Here is a 14,385-nt window from a genome sequence, read left to right on the forward strand (position 1 = left end):
TTGCTGTTTACACAACCTCACACTGACAGGGGCTCCAGAGTGGCGCAGCGGTCTAGGGCACTGCATCTCAGTGTTAGAGGCGTCACTATAGGCCCTGGTTCGATTCCAGGCTGTATCACAACTGGCCATGATTGGGAGTCCCATAGGGCGGCGCACAATTGGTCCTGAGTTGTCCGGGTTAGGGTTTGGCCGGGGTAGGCCGTCATTGTAAAATAAGAATTTATTCTTCACTGACTTGCCTAGTTAAATAAATGTAAAAAGACCAACTTTCTGTTAATACACCTAATACTTTTTTTCTGGACAAAGCCCTTCTCTCACAGAACACTGTTTAAGCATCAGTGCTTTATAACACTAACAGACTGGGTGAAATGGAGTATAGGTGGCAGCATAAACAGGGATAGAAAGGGAGAGAGGAAAAAAAGAGAAGTCTGGCAAGAGTTGTCGTGTAGATAACGATGAGTTTATTGCTCTGTTCCAGGGATTATACCTGATACTCATTAGCCTTCCTCTTTTACGTTATCACCACACATGCATTTTGTGTGTGTGTACCTGTGTGTATGTGTGTGTTTTTGTTACTGATGTGGTACTGATCTGGTCTTCCTATGAATATTTGATGTATAAACTGTGTGTGTGTGTGTACATGTGTGAGGGTGAATACATACCTGTGTGTGCATACATACCTGCATGTGTTACGCATGGATGTATGTGCACATGTGCACGTGCTTTTGTGTGTGTGGGAATGACATCCAGTGTGATAATCCCTCCCGGCCTCGCTCAGACTTCCTTGCCCCAAATATCATTATCATTCCTCATCACGCCAGTGATGGAAAACGCACCAGTTAAAACACAATGAGGGGAAAGAGCATAAACTATCGGCATAGGCCTAAAGCCTATCAATGCTGTTGCATGTAGCTTTTGTCAGAATGTCTCGTCGTTGGAGATTTAGACTAGGCTACAGTATCATGCACAATTTTGCTGTAATTTCATAAATTAGAGTCAGTCTATGCTACTATGAGAAGGACTGAATATGGTAGGGAAGTTATTTAGGCTTTATTTGGTCATGTAAAAAAGTGTTGCGGTGCCTTTTAAAAAAATAATATTTTATAGCATTTGTAAAAACACATCCAAAGATGTTGTTTATTGCTATTGAGTGAAAAGGGGGTGGAGAGCATAGCATGCACTGTGGGTCTTTTTAGGATAGGTCTGGGTGGAGAGATATTGGATCTCACTGTTCTGCACACTGCCCTTATGTGACTCTGTTCAGAGTGGGAGAGAGAGAGGCTCCGTCTGGAAAACATTATTCAAATTCCACAAGGCTGGATTTCTGATGATGTTGGCAAAGAGAGAGGGGACTATGGGGGAGGAGGGGTTTAAATGATAGTAACTGGAAATCAGAACAGAGGTGGAGGCGGACAATAGGGAGTGCCGTCCTCAAACTGAGACCAGTGACCTTGGTCTTACCAACCCTGTCAGTAGGGTGAAAGAGACAAATAAGTGCACTGCTGCACAAACTCCGTGTGTACTGTACATGAGGGGTTAGGGGATATAGTTATCACTAACACACAGTCACAAAATGTGTGAACAAATGTGTGAACATATAGCCTGTAGCCTACAAAAACATATGGCATAGAAGGGGCAGCAGAGTAATGATATAAGAGAAATGTCTGTGCTGGTGTTATTGTAAGAGAGTGATGCATCTTGTGTTGAATGGACTGTTTTTTTTTTTTCATGGACGGGAAGAGAGCCAAAGGAGAGGGTTGGGTATGAAATGAATCTTGTTGGTGTGACAGTTCTATTGCTGTCATCTCCTACAAATCTGTCTCAGCTTGTGGGAGAAGGGAAGACGGGAGGGAGGGAAGAAGGGAAGACGGGAGGGAGGGAATGAAGGAAGGAAGGAGGGAGGGAGGGAAATAATGCCCTCAGGCCTCAGTCATGTGATTTTTGTAAAAAAAAAAAATAGTTTCAGAGCGATTACATGTTTTGTTAACGTCCATGGGCTGTTTGGATATTTTTCCAAACCTTTTGAAATCTTCCTTTTCTTTGCCCTCTATTCTTTGGTCTGGCTCAGACAGCATACTTTCCCTTGTATGTTTTTTCTCTCTTTCTTTTTTGGAAGTTGCTCCGGTCCAAATGTGTAAGTGGAGTTACAGCCCGTGTTTCAGATCGGTGGTTTAAGAACTTGCGGACTAGTGGAGAAGAGGATGTTTTCTTCATCTGTCAATGGGACTACCGGGCTGAAGGTGTAAACAAGTTGAACTTCTGGTATTTAGGCTTGATGCTGTGTGTTTTGTCCTCATAGGGTAGCAGGAGGGACTGAGAGAAAAGAGAGAGAGAGAGCGAGAGAGAGAGAGGGAGGGAGAGCGGGGTGTATGTGTGTGTTTGAAAGAGAGACCCAGACTTACAGAAACAGAGACAGTATACTGTACTGTGTGCGAGAGAGAGAGAGAGAGAAGAAGGAGAGAGTAACTGTAATCTGAATCTATTGCACATGGACAGAGAGACTAACTAGAACACATAGGGAGTCTTCCTGACGAGGAGGGAGGACCAGTGACTCCAGAGGCACCAAGGACCAGATAGCGAGATCACCAAACACTAAGCTAGGACAGGATGAGGTACCGAGGAAGGGTAAGATCCTTTTCCTTTCTCTACATGCTGCTCATAACATGTCATAGATGTCTGTTTGTGTGTGTGTGTGTGTTGCAGAACACACAGAGCAGATGTGTACGGAACATATGGAACATTCCTCTGAAGGTAATGTAAGCTCATGTTGGGTTGCCCTCACAGCGACCACAAAGAGGAAAGGGAGACACGTTCAGTCATTCATCAATCACAAATAATGTGCTCAGCATGAGTCATGGTGTACAGTACAAGTCAAAAGTTTGGGCACACCTACTCATTCAAGGGTTTTTCTTTATTTGCACTATTTCCTACATTGTAAAATAATAGTGAAGACATCAAAACTATGAAATAACACATGAAATCACATAGTAACCCAAAAAGTGTTAAACAAATCAAAATATATTTTAGATTTGAGAATCTTCAAAGTAGCCACCATTTGCCTTGATGACAGCTTTGCACACTCTTGGCATTCTCTCAACTAGCTTCACCTGGAATGCTTTTCCAACAGTATTGAAGGAGTTTCCACATATGCTGAGCACTTGTTGGCTGCTTTTCCTCCTCTCAATTGGGTTGAGGTCGAGTGATTGTGGAGGCCAGGTCATCTGATGCAGCACCATCACTCTCTTTCTTGGTCAAATAGCCCTTTCTCAGCCGGGAGGTGTGTTGAGTCATTGTCCTGTTGAAAAACAAATGATAGTCCCACTAAGTGCATGGCGTATTGCTGCAGAATGCTGTGTTAGCCATACTGGTTAAAACCTCTCTGGGATATGTGGAACGCTAGCGTCCCACCTGGCCAAAAGCCAGTGAAAATGCAGAGCGCCAAATTCAAATAAATTACTATAAAAATCGAACTTTCATGAAATCACACATGTAAGATACCAAATTAAAGCTACACGTGTTGTGAATCCCCCCGCATGTCCGGTTTCAAAAGGCTTTTCGGCGAAAGCAAACGATGCTATTATCTGAGGGTAGCACCTCCGTCGTATACAAAGAGAGAAAGCATATTTCAACCCTGCAGGCGTGACACAAAACGCAGAAATAAAAATATAAATCATGCCTTAACTTTGACGAGCTTCTTTTGTTGGCACTCCAATATGTCCCATAAACATCACAAATGGTCATTTTGTTCGATTAATTCCGTCCATATGAATCCAAAATGTCCATTTATTTGGCGCGTTTGATCCAGAAAAACACCGGATCCAACGTATGCAATATGACTACAAAATATCTCAAAAGTTACCTGTAAACTTTTCCAAAACATATCAAACTACTTTTGTAATACAACTTTAGGTATTTTTTAAAGTCAATAATCAATAAAATTGAATACGGGATTATCTGTGTTCAATACAGGAAGAAAACAAACTGACCCTAGCTTTCTGGTCACGCGCCTCTATCAAACAGTACACATGAAGTGACCCTCGTTTTGAACAGGGATACTTCTTCATTACACTAAGGAAAATCCTCAACCAATTTCTAAGGACTGGTGACATCCATTGGAAGTGGTAGGAACTGCAAGCAAGTCCCTAGTTTTCATTGGATTGCCAATGAAAACCCATTGAAAAGAGAGTGACCTCAAAAAACAATAATCTGAATGGTTTGTCCTCGGGGTTTTGTCTGCTACATAAGTTCTGTTATACTCACAGACATGATTTTAACAGTTTTAGAAACTTCAGAGTGTTTTCTATCCACATCTACTAATAATATGCATATCTTATCTTCTGGGGATGAGTAGCAGGCAGTTGAATTTGGGCATGCTTTTCATCCAAAATTCCAAATGCTGCCCCCTATCCTAGTTTTAAGTGTGCCTTGAATTCTAAATAAATCACTGACAGTGTCACCAGGTAAGCACCGTCACATCTCCTCCTCTATGCTTCACGGTGGGAACCACACATGCGGAGATCATCCGTTCACCTACTCTTCATCTCACAAAGACATGGCGGTTGGAACGTAAATTCTCAAATTTGGACTCATCAGACCAAATGACAGATCTTTACCGGTCTAATGTACATTGCCCAGTTTCTTGGCCCAAGCAAGTCTCTTCTTCTTATTGGTGTCCTTTAGTAGTGGTTTCTTTGCAGCAATTCAACCATGAAGGCCTGATTCATGCAGTCTCTTCTGAACAGTTGATGTTGAGATGTCTGTTACTTGAATTCTATGAAGCATTTATTTGGGCTGCACTTTCTGAGTTGCAGTTAACTCTAATGAACTTATCCTCTGCAGCAGAGGTAACTCTGGGTTTTCCTTTCCTGTGGCGGTCCTCATGAGAGCCAGTTTCATCATAGTGCTGGATGGTTTTTGCGACTGCACTTGAAGAAACTTTCAAAGTTCTTGAAATGTTCCGTATTGACTGACCTTCATGCCTTAAAGTAATGATGGACTGTCCTTTTCCTCTGCTTATTTGACCTGTTCTTGCCCTAATATGGACTTGTCTTTTACCAAATAGGGCTATCTTCTGTATACCAACCCTACCATGTCACAACACAAGTGATTGGCTCAAACGCATTTAGAACGAAATAAATTCCACACGTGAACTTTTAACTTCTTTGGGATAGGGGGCATTATTTTACCCTCCGCATGAAAAGCGTACCCAAAGTAAACTGCCTGTTTCTGAGGCCCAGAAGCTAGGATATGCATATAATTAGATTTAGATAGAAAATCCTCTAAAGTTTCTAAAATGGTTAAAATTATGTCTGTGAGTATAACAGAACTGATATGGCAGGCGAAACCCAGAGAACAAACCATCCCAAAAACATCATCCCAAAAACACTGTTTTCAATGGCTTGAATTTTAATTATAAGCCCAAGTCCTCCCAAATTGCAGTTCCTATGGCTTCCACTAGATGTCAACAGTCTTTAGAAAGAGTTTCAGGCTGGTTTTTAGCAAAATTACCTTTAAATTGGCTTTAGTGATTTCAAGTGCGTGAAGGAAAGCGCGTTCTTTGTTGTTTATCTCCGGTAAAGACAATTATGATTTTCTGTCTTAAATTTGAATTAAGTTTATTTGCGTATTAGGATACCTAAGGATTGATTATAAATGTTATTTGAATTGTTTGGAAAAGTTTATTAGTAACATTTGGGATTCATTTTGTATGCATTTTGACAGGGGGAAACTGAGTGGATTATTGACTGATGCACGCAAGCTAAACTGAGTTTTTATGGATATAAAAAAGGACATTATTGAACAAAAGGACCATTTGTGATGTTTATGCAACATTTTGGAGTGCCAACAGAAGAAGATCTTCAAAGGTAAGGCATGAATTATATCTTTATTTCGGAGTTTTGTGTCACGCCTGGCGGGTTGAAATATTATTGTCATGTGTTTGTTTGATGGGGTGCTGTCCTCAAATAATCGCATGGTATGGTTTCGCCATAAAGCATTTTTGAAATCTGACACATTGGCTGGATTAACAAGAAGTTAAGCTTTATTTTGACATATTGCATGTGTATTTTCAAGAATGTTAAATATTTACAATTCTGTAGTTTGAATTTGGCGCCCTGCACTTTCACTGGATGTTGGTCAGGTGGGACGGTAGTGTCCCATCTAGCCTGGAGAGGTTTTTTTTATTTTATTTTTTTATTTCACCTTTATTTAACCAGGTAGGCTAGTTGAGAACAAGTTCTCATTTGCAACTGCTCCCTGGCCAAGATAAAGCAAAGCAGTGTGACACATACAACAACAGAGTTACACATGGAGTACACAATAAACAAGCCAATAACACAATAAACAAGGCAATGACACAGTAGAAAAAAGAAAGTCTATATACAGTGTGTGCAAAAGGCATGAGGAGGTAGGCAATAAATAGGCCATAGGAGCGAATAATTATAATTTAGCAGATTAACACTGGAGTGATAAATGAGCAGATGATGATGTGCAAGTAGAGATACTGGTGTGCAAAAGAGCAGAAAAGTAAATAAAATAAGAACAGTATGGGGATGAGGTAGGTAGATTGCTGCTGGAACGTGTGCTACGGATGGGTGTTGTTATCGTGACCAGTGAACTGAGATAAGGCGGAGCTTTACCTAGCATAGACTTATAGATGACCTGGAGCCAGTGGGTCTGGCGACTAATGTGTAGTGAGGGCCAGCCGACTAGAGCATACAGGTCGCAGTGGTGGGTGGTATAAGGTGATTTGGTAACAATACGGATGGCACTGTGATAGACTGCATCCAGTTTGCTGAGTAGGGTATTGGAAGCTATTTTGTAGATGATGTCGTGGGTGGTGATGCTAGTCGGGCGGGCGGGTGAGGGCAGCGAACGGTTGAAAAGCATGCATTTGGTTGTTGGGAAGCTGTTGGCCGGGGTTGGACTAGCCTTTGCTTTCCTGACTTCCCTGAACAGTTGCATATCACGGGGACTATTCGATGCTATTGCAGTCCACCACAGGATGTTTTTGTGCTGGTAATGGCAGTCAGGTCTGGAGGGAACCAAGGGCTATGTCTGTTCTTAGTTCTGCGTTTTTTGAACGGGTTGCTGAAATTACTTTTAAAGAATGACCAGGCATCCTCGACTGACGGGATGAGGTCAATATCCTTCCAGGATACCCGGGCCAGGTCGAATAGAAAGGCCTGCTCAGAGAAGTGTTTTAAGGAGCTTGAGGGGTGGTCGTTTGACCGCGGACCCATAGTGGATACAGGCAATGAGGCAGTGATCGCTGAGATCCTGATTGAAAACATAGGAGGTGTATTTGGAGGGCAAGTTAGTCAGGATAATGTCTATGAGGGTGCCCATGTTTACGGATTTAGGGTTGTACATGGTGGGTTCCTTGATGATTTGTGTGAGATTGAGGGCATCTAGCTTAGATTGTAGGACTGCCGGGGTGTTAAGCATATCCCAGTTTAGGTCACCTAACAGAACAAAATCTGAATCTAGATGGGGGGCGATCAATACACAAACGGTGTCCAGGGCACAGCTGGGAGCGGAGGGGGGTCGATAGCAGGCGGCAACAGTGAGAGACTTATTTCTGGAGAGGTTAATTTTTCAAATTAGATGTTCAAAAAATTCTGACAGAACTTTGCAGGCTGTCTCTGCAGTAGATTGCAACTCCTCCCCCTTTGGCAGTTCTATCTTGATGGAAAATGTTGCAGTTGGGTATGGAAATCTCAGAATTTTTGGTGGCCTTCCTAAACCAGGATTCAGACACGGCAAGGACATCAGGGTTGGCGGAGTGTGCTAAAGCAATGAGTAAAACAAACTTAGGGAGGAGGCTTCTGATGTTGACATGCATAGGTTAAGGCACATCTGTTCATTGAAATACATTCCAGGTGACTAATCATGAAGCTGGTTGAGAGAATGCCAAGAGTGCAAATCTGTCATCTAGGCAAAGGGTGGCTACTTTGACAAATCTAAACTCTAAAATATATTTTGATTTGTTTAACACTTTTTTGGTTGCTACATGATTCCATGTGTTATTTCATAATTTTGATGTCTTCACTAATATTTTACAATGTAGAAAACGTACAAATAAAGAAAAACCCTTGAATGGGTAGGTGTGTCCAAAGTTTTGACTGGTACTGTATGTGTTTGGACTAAAGTTGTCCCATCATTACAATGTGTCATCTACATTCCCTGCGACTGATTCTAGGCTCTCCAGGGACATACTGTAGCTGGTATTTTTCCATACTGTCCAGTGCTAGCACATCCATGATAGAGAGCCAGCTTTGGAGATGATGTGTGTCCACCCATAGTAGGTTTGTCTGGGGACAGAAGAGAGGGGCACCTTATAAGGAAGAGACTGAGGGGAATCAGCCCAACTGAGCTGACTTAAAGGGCCCAGAGCCAAGTCCAGCTGAAGCCTCCCTGCTGCCTCTCATAGATCCACAACCCTTTTGGCTACATAGGACTACAATACCTTCAACCCTCACTACTATAGGGGTCATTCCATGTCATTTCAGCAAGCCATGACACCCACCATCTCAGATTGTTCTGAAATTGTTTCTGTAGTAGAAACAGATAAGATAAGCATTCTGGAAACATTATTTTGTTGAAATATAATTTGATCTCTGAGAAATTAAGCAAATTGATTGCACCCAAATTATATATAATATTATAATATATATAATATTAAATAATAATAGTACCTAACATCTGATTTAGACCAAACTGTTTTCTAACAATGACTAAGACATGAGGAATCCAAAGAGATGGTCAAAAGCCAACCACAGACCCCCCATCCCACGCTATGGTTCCCCAACTGGCGGTTTCATTTGGACCACATCATTTTTTTGAATTTTCATTGTTGGACATAAAATACTTTAAACACACCAGGAAATCAGCTCCAAGTGATTTTAATTTTGGCAATCTGTTCCCAAGTATTCCCACGCATAATAGAGAGGCACGTGATTGTATACAAATGTAAGCAAGGTTTGAAATTATTATGTTTTAATCAAATATTATATAATATATCTGTTGGCGCTTCTTGCGGTCAATATGCAGTCTGCAAATGATTTGTAATTATGTTCTAGCCCCCCAACCATCCACTCAACAACAAAATCGATCTGCAGCTGAATCTACAGTGCATTCGGAAAGTCTTCAGTCCCCTTGATAATGACGAAGCAATTACAGGATTTTAGAACTTTTTGCTAATTTATGGAAATATCACATCTACATACGTATTCAGACCCTTTACTCAGTATTTTGTTCATCACTACAATATGTTTTTCTTAGTATACCTCAATTCTTGTTTTGTCTATTTGAATGAAAACACCCCTCTCTCTCTCTGTGTACCCCTCGACCCTCCCTGACTCACAGTGATGCCCTCTGCCTCGTACTCCTCCTGCTCAGACTTGAGGGTTAGCTCAATGAACAGCTGTTGCAGCTTCTCATTGCACTAGTTGATGCAGAACTGCTCAAAACTACAGGGAGATGCTTAGGGTAAAGAATATGGCAGAAAACAACTGTGCTACAATGTTTTGTATTTATTGACCTCTATTTAACCAGGGGAACCCATTGATAACAGGGTCTCATTTCCAATGGTGCTCTGAGAACAACAGTGTGAGCAACACATTTAAGCATGATCACCACAAAATTAGTTACAACGCTTCAATTTTTAAAAATATTACATTCAAAAGGGCAGTAGAAACAAATATACAGTGCCTTCAGATAGTATTCAGGCCCCTTGACTTTTTCCAAATGTTGTTACGTTACAGTCTTATTCAAAAATGTATTACATAGTTTTTCCCCTCATTTATCTACACACAATACCTCATAATGATGAAGCAAAAACTGTTTTTTAGAACATTTGAGAAAATAGCTGAAATATGACATTTACATAAGTATTCAGACCCTTTACTCAGTACTTTGTTGAAGCACCTTTGGCAGTGATTACAGCATTAAGTCTTCTTGGGTATGATGCTACAAACTTGGCACACCTGTATTTGGGGAGTTTCTCCCATTCTTCTCTACAGATCCTCTCATGCTCTGTTTGGTTTGATGGGGTGCGTCGCTACACAGCTATTTTCAGGTCTCTTTTCACATTGAACCTAATGTATTGGGCTCCCGAGTGGCGCAGCGGTCTAAGGCACTGCATCTCAGTGCTAGAGGCGTCATTACAGACCCTGGTTCGATTCCAGGCTGTATCACAATTGGCCGTGATTGGGAGTCCCATAGGACGGTGCACAATTGGCCCAGCATTGTTAGGGTTTGGATGGGGTAGGCTGTCATTGTAAATAATAATCTGTTTTTAACTGACTTGCCTAGGTCAGTAAAGGATAAATAAAAGTATTGGGAAAAACGTCACCCCTGTGACACTCATCTTTCTCCATTGAAAAAGAGAAATGTCAGCTATCTTTTCGCAGAAATGTCCCAGAATGAGGCTTTCAGGCTGATAATGGGGTGAACTATCTATCTAGTGGTCAGAACCTGGTAATATCAGAATGTAGGATGGGACATAAACCCAACAACTTCAATTATACATTTCTCTGAATGGGGGGGGACATCACCAAATTAACAGAGAATACATTACATAGGATGAAGAAACAATTTTCCGAACCACAACTCCTCCATACTACGTCAAACATAGAAAACTGATACTATATACTTGTTGTTGGGGTGGAATTTCCGTGGGGCGTGGGGTGGAATTCCCGTGGGGCGTGGGGTGTCCGTTGGTGGCTTCTGATTTATTTTTTGTATTCCTCATGTCTAACTTATAGTCACAATCAGATGTTATAGTACATACTATATTTACTGAATATTATATGAATCCTAAAAAATGTAATTACCAATTTGGGTGCAATCAATTAGATTAATTTCTTAGAGATCAAATTATATTTCAACAAAATACTGTTGCAGGAATACTAATCTTATTTATTTTTAATAACAACAAAAACAGTTTCAGAACAATCTGAGATGGAGGGTGTCAATCCTAATCAATGTGCATTATTTTAAAATGACAATTGAACAGGTAAAGAGGTATGCTTAGAATATAATCTATGCAGAAAAATATACGTAATGTTGACATGGAATTGGGCATAATGATTATGGCTCTACATTGCAGGAAAAATCTGTTTCAGGTGTTTGAAAAATGCTAAATTCTTAGAATTTTCCACCTCCGGACCACCTCCATTCATCCTCACGTACTTTCCTCTAAAAGAATGGGTGCATGACGCCCCTGACCTAGAGTCTTGTGCTTTTCTGATGAGTACGTACTGCACATATCTTTTCACTGAGGGCCACTAGGACAACAGCAACTATGCCTACACTACTTGAGAGTCCACTCACAACCCTTTAAAGAGGCAGAAGAAGGGTGTGAGCTATAGCATTAGAGTTGAGAGAAACACACAAAAGACACATTCAATGGAGTTCCTTGAAGACCTGACCCTAAACCTGACCCTAAAATACTTCAGTTATATCCTTCGGAAAATCTGACTGATTCGCTAATCGCTATGTATTCATGTGTGTGTGAGAAAGAATTCCTCTGTTTTACTGGCTGCAGGAAGGCCACCTGCAGATGTGAGTAGGAGAACAATACACTGAGTTAGAGGGGTTAGAGCGCAGAGTGGAAGTGTCTCCTGGCCTTCCTCTGCTCAAAGTTCTTGGCTACACTCCACTGTTGTCCTTGTGTTGTTTCAAGGATTTTCCACCATTAAGCGTTCAGAGATAACGACCAGTTAATTACCTTAACGAGGCCCCTAACAACACCCCTGACAGGGCTGTGTGTTCCCAAAGCACCTGGCCCCATTGTTCCTCTCCCTTTGTGTGTGTGTGTGTGCGTGTGCGTCCGTGCGTGCTTGCATGTGTGTATGTTTGTGGGTGGGTGGGGGTCCGTGCATGTGTGAATGTGTGTGTTAGGAGGGGCTGGCTTAATCTGTACAGTAGCACTGTGCTGGTATATAGGATGTAGCCTAGCCTTGAAATTCTGGTCTGTACTGATGGATTATAGTACAGTCATAGCTGGATAATCCACAGTAGGTATATTTTTATTTGTGTGTCTGTACCCTTGGGATTTTTTTCTGATGGACATGACGGTGAACTTCTCTGGATATTAATTCCTGTCATGTTTGCCATCAGTGTACCAGTGTTAACATGTACACACACCTCTTTAACGGCATTGGTCAGAACCTGACTGGAGCTATGGCCTGTATTTACTGTATATACATCCCAATACGCTATCTCACAATCACACAATAGAGGAGCTTAGAGACACTGTTTATATTAGGGATTCTTGAAATGTCATCATTGTTTGATTTGTGTTCTGTATGTCTGAATGTCCTGTGTGTGCTTTCCTCTGGTTGATGTGGTTGTTCTTGACAAGCCTCTTGTAGAGCTGTTTATTTGCAGTGCTGTGGTGTTGTCGGTATACACTCAATCCCAACTCGAACCTCTGCCAAACCCTCCATGCACTTGTGTAGATCTAAGAGGTTATGTAAGCGATATGGGGAAAATTACTCCAAGCCTATCAGGGGGCAAGGTGAGGATTTTAACATATTGCTTATACCTGTCAAATTCTATCGTGTCTAGATGAAGTGCATATTGGTGGGGTCAATTTGGATTATGTGTATTTGGGGAAAGAGCAGCAGGCAATGAAGCCCCCCCTCTTCTCACCCCATCCCTCTCTATCTATCTCTTTCTCTCTTTCTAGGATTTGGGAGGTGAGGGCAGAGTTCATCTAGTTATGGAGAGTACTCTGACAGCACGTGACAGGGTGGGGGTGCAGGACTTTGTCCTGCTGGAGAACTACACCAGCGAGGCGGCCTTCATCGAAAACCTGCGCCGACGTTTTGGGGAGAACCTCATCTATGTAAAAAATCATATCATTATGGAAATATTGGTCCTATAAAAATGATTGTCACATGCTTCGTAAATTAACCCCCCAAAATTAAAAAATATAGAAAAAATATAGAAATAACACGAGAAAGGAATAAATACACAACGAGATTTCAGACCCCTTGACTTTTTCCACATTTTGTTATGTTACAGCCTTATTCTAAAATGGATAAAATCGTTTTTTCCCCTCATCAATCTACACACAATACCCTATAATGACAAAGCAAAAACAGGTTTTTAGAAATGTTAGCAAATTTATTTCAAATTAAAAATGGGAACATCACATTTACATAAGTATTCAGACCCTCAGTACTTTGTTAGCCTAGAGCCTTCTTGGGTATTTCATTTTTATTAGATTTCTTTGAACCTTTATTTAACTAGGCAAGTCAGTTAAGAACAAATTCTTATTTACAATGATGGCTTAAGAACAGTGGGGTAACTGCCTTGTTCAGGGGCAGAACTACATATTTTTACCTTATCAGCTCAGGGATTCGATCTAGCAACCTTTCAGTTACTGGCCCAACGCTCTAACCACTAGGCTACCTGCCGGTATGACACTACAAGCTTGGAAAACCTGTATTTGGGGAGTTTCTCCCATTCTTCTCTGCAGATCCTCTCAAGCTCAATCAGGTTGGATGGGGAGCGTCACTGCACAGCTATTTTCAGGTCTCTCCAGAGATGTTCGATGGGGTTCAAGTCCAGGCTCTGGCTGGGCCACTCAAGGACATTCAGAGACGTGTCCCAAAGCTGCTCCTGCATTGTCTTGTCTGCGTCATTGGGTCGTTGGCCTGTTGGAAGGTGAACCTTCGCTCCAGTCTGAGGTCCTGAGCGCTCTGGAGCAGGTTTTCATCAAGGATCTCCCTGTAGTTTGCTCCGTTCATCTTTCCCTCCATCCTGACTAGTCTCCCAGTCTCCACTGAAAAACATTCCCAGAGCATGATGCTGCCACCACCATGCTTCACCGTAGGGATGGTGCCAGGTTTCCTCCAGACGTGACTCTTGGCATTCAGGCCAAAGAGTTCAATCTTGGTTTCATCAGATCAGAGAATCTTGTTTCTCATTGTCTGAGAGTTCTTTAGGTACCTTTTGGCAAACTCCAAGCGGGCTGTCATGTGTTTTTTTTTACTGAGGATTGGCTTCCGTCTGGCCACTCTACCATAGAGGCCTGATTAGTGGAGTGCTGCAGAGATGGGAGAACCTTCCAGAAGGACAAATCTAGAGCTCTGAGTGACCATCGGGTTCTTGGTCACTGCCCTTACCAAGGCCCTTCTCCCCCGATTGCTCAGTTTGGCCGGGGGGCCAGCTCTAGGAAGAGTCTTGGTGGTTCCATACTTCTTCCATTTAAGAATGATGGAGGTCATTATGATCTTGGGGACCTTCAATGCTGCAAACATATTTTTTTAACACAATCCTCTTGGAGCTCTACGGACAATTCCTTCGACCCCATGGCTTGGTTTTTGCTCTGACATGCACTGTCAACTGTGGAACCTTATATAGACAGGTGTG

General features: G+C 41.8%; 1 protein-coding gene across 3 annotated transcripts in view; it reads left to right on the top strand.

Moving 5' to 3' along the window:
• LOC139423003 (unconventional myosin-Ic-like) overlaps window positions 1-14,385 on the top strand; it is a 36,190-nt gene that overhangs the window by 5,596 nt on the left and 16,209 nt on the right. Inside the window, exons 1-2 of one of the 3 annotated variants that reach the window (XM_071174546.1) lie at window positions 1,959-2,625; window positions 12,695-12,853. In XM_071174546.1, coding sequence (XP_071030647.1) covers window positions 2,608-2,625; window positions 12,695-12,853 — 177 coding nt within the window. In that variant the 5' untranslated portion in view covers window positions 1,959-2,607. Of the gene's footprint in view, window positions 1-1,958; window positions 2,626-12,694; window positions 12,854-14,385 lie in introns of those variants that run through there. The other 2 variants (XR_011635786.1, XM_071174547.1) reach the window with 2 other exon arrangements.

This window comes from Oncorhynchus clarkii, chromosome 12 (assembly GCF_045791955.1).
Source record: "Oncorhynchus clarkii lewisi isolate Uvic-CL-2024 chromosome 12, UVic_Ocla_1.0, whole genome shotgun sequence".
In the NCBI taxonomy this organism is placed as follows: Eukaryota; Metazoa; Chordata; class Actinopteri; order Salmoniformes; family Salmonidae; genus Oncorhynchus; species Oncorhynchus clarkii.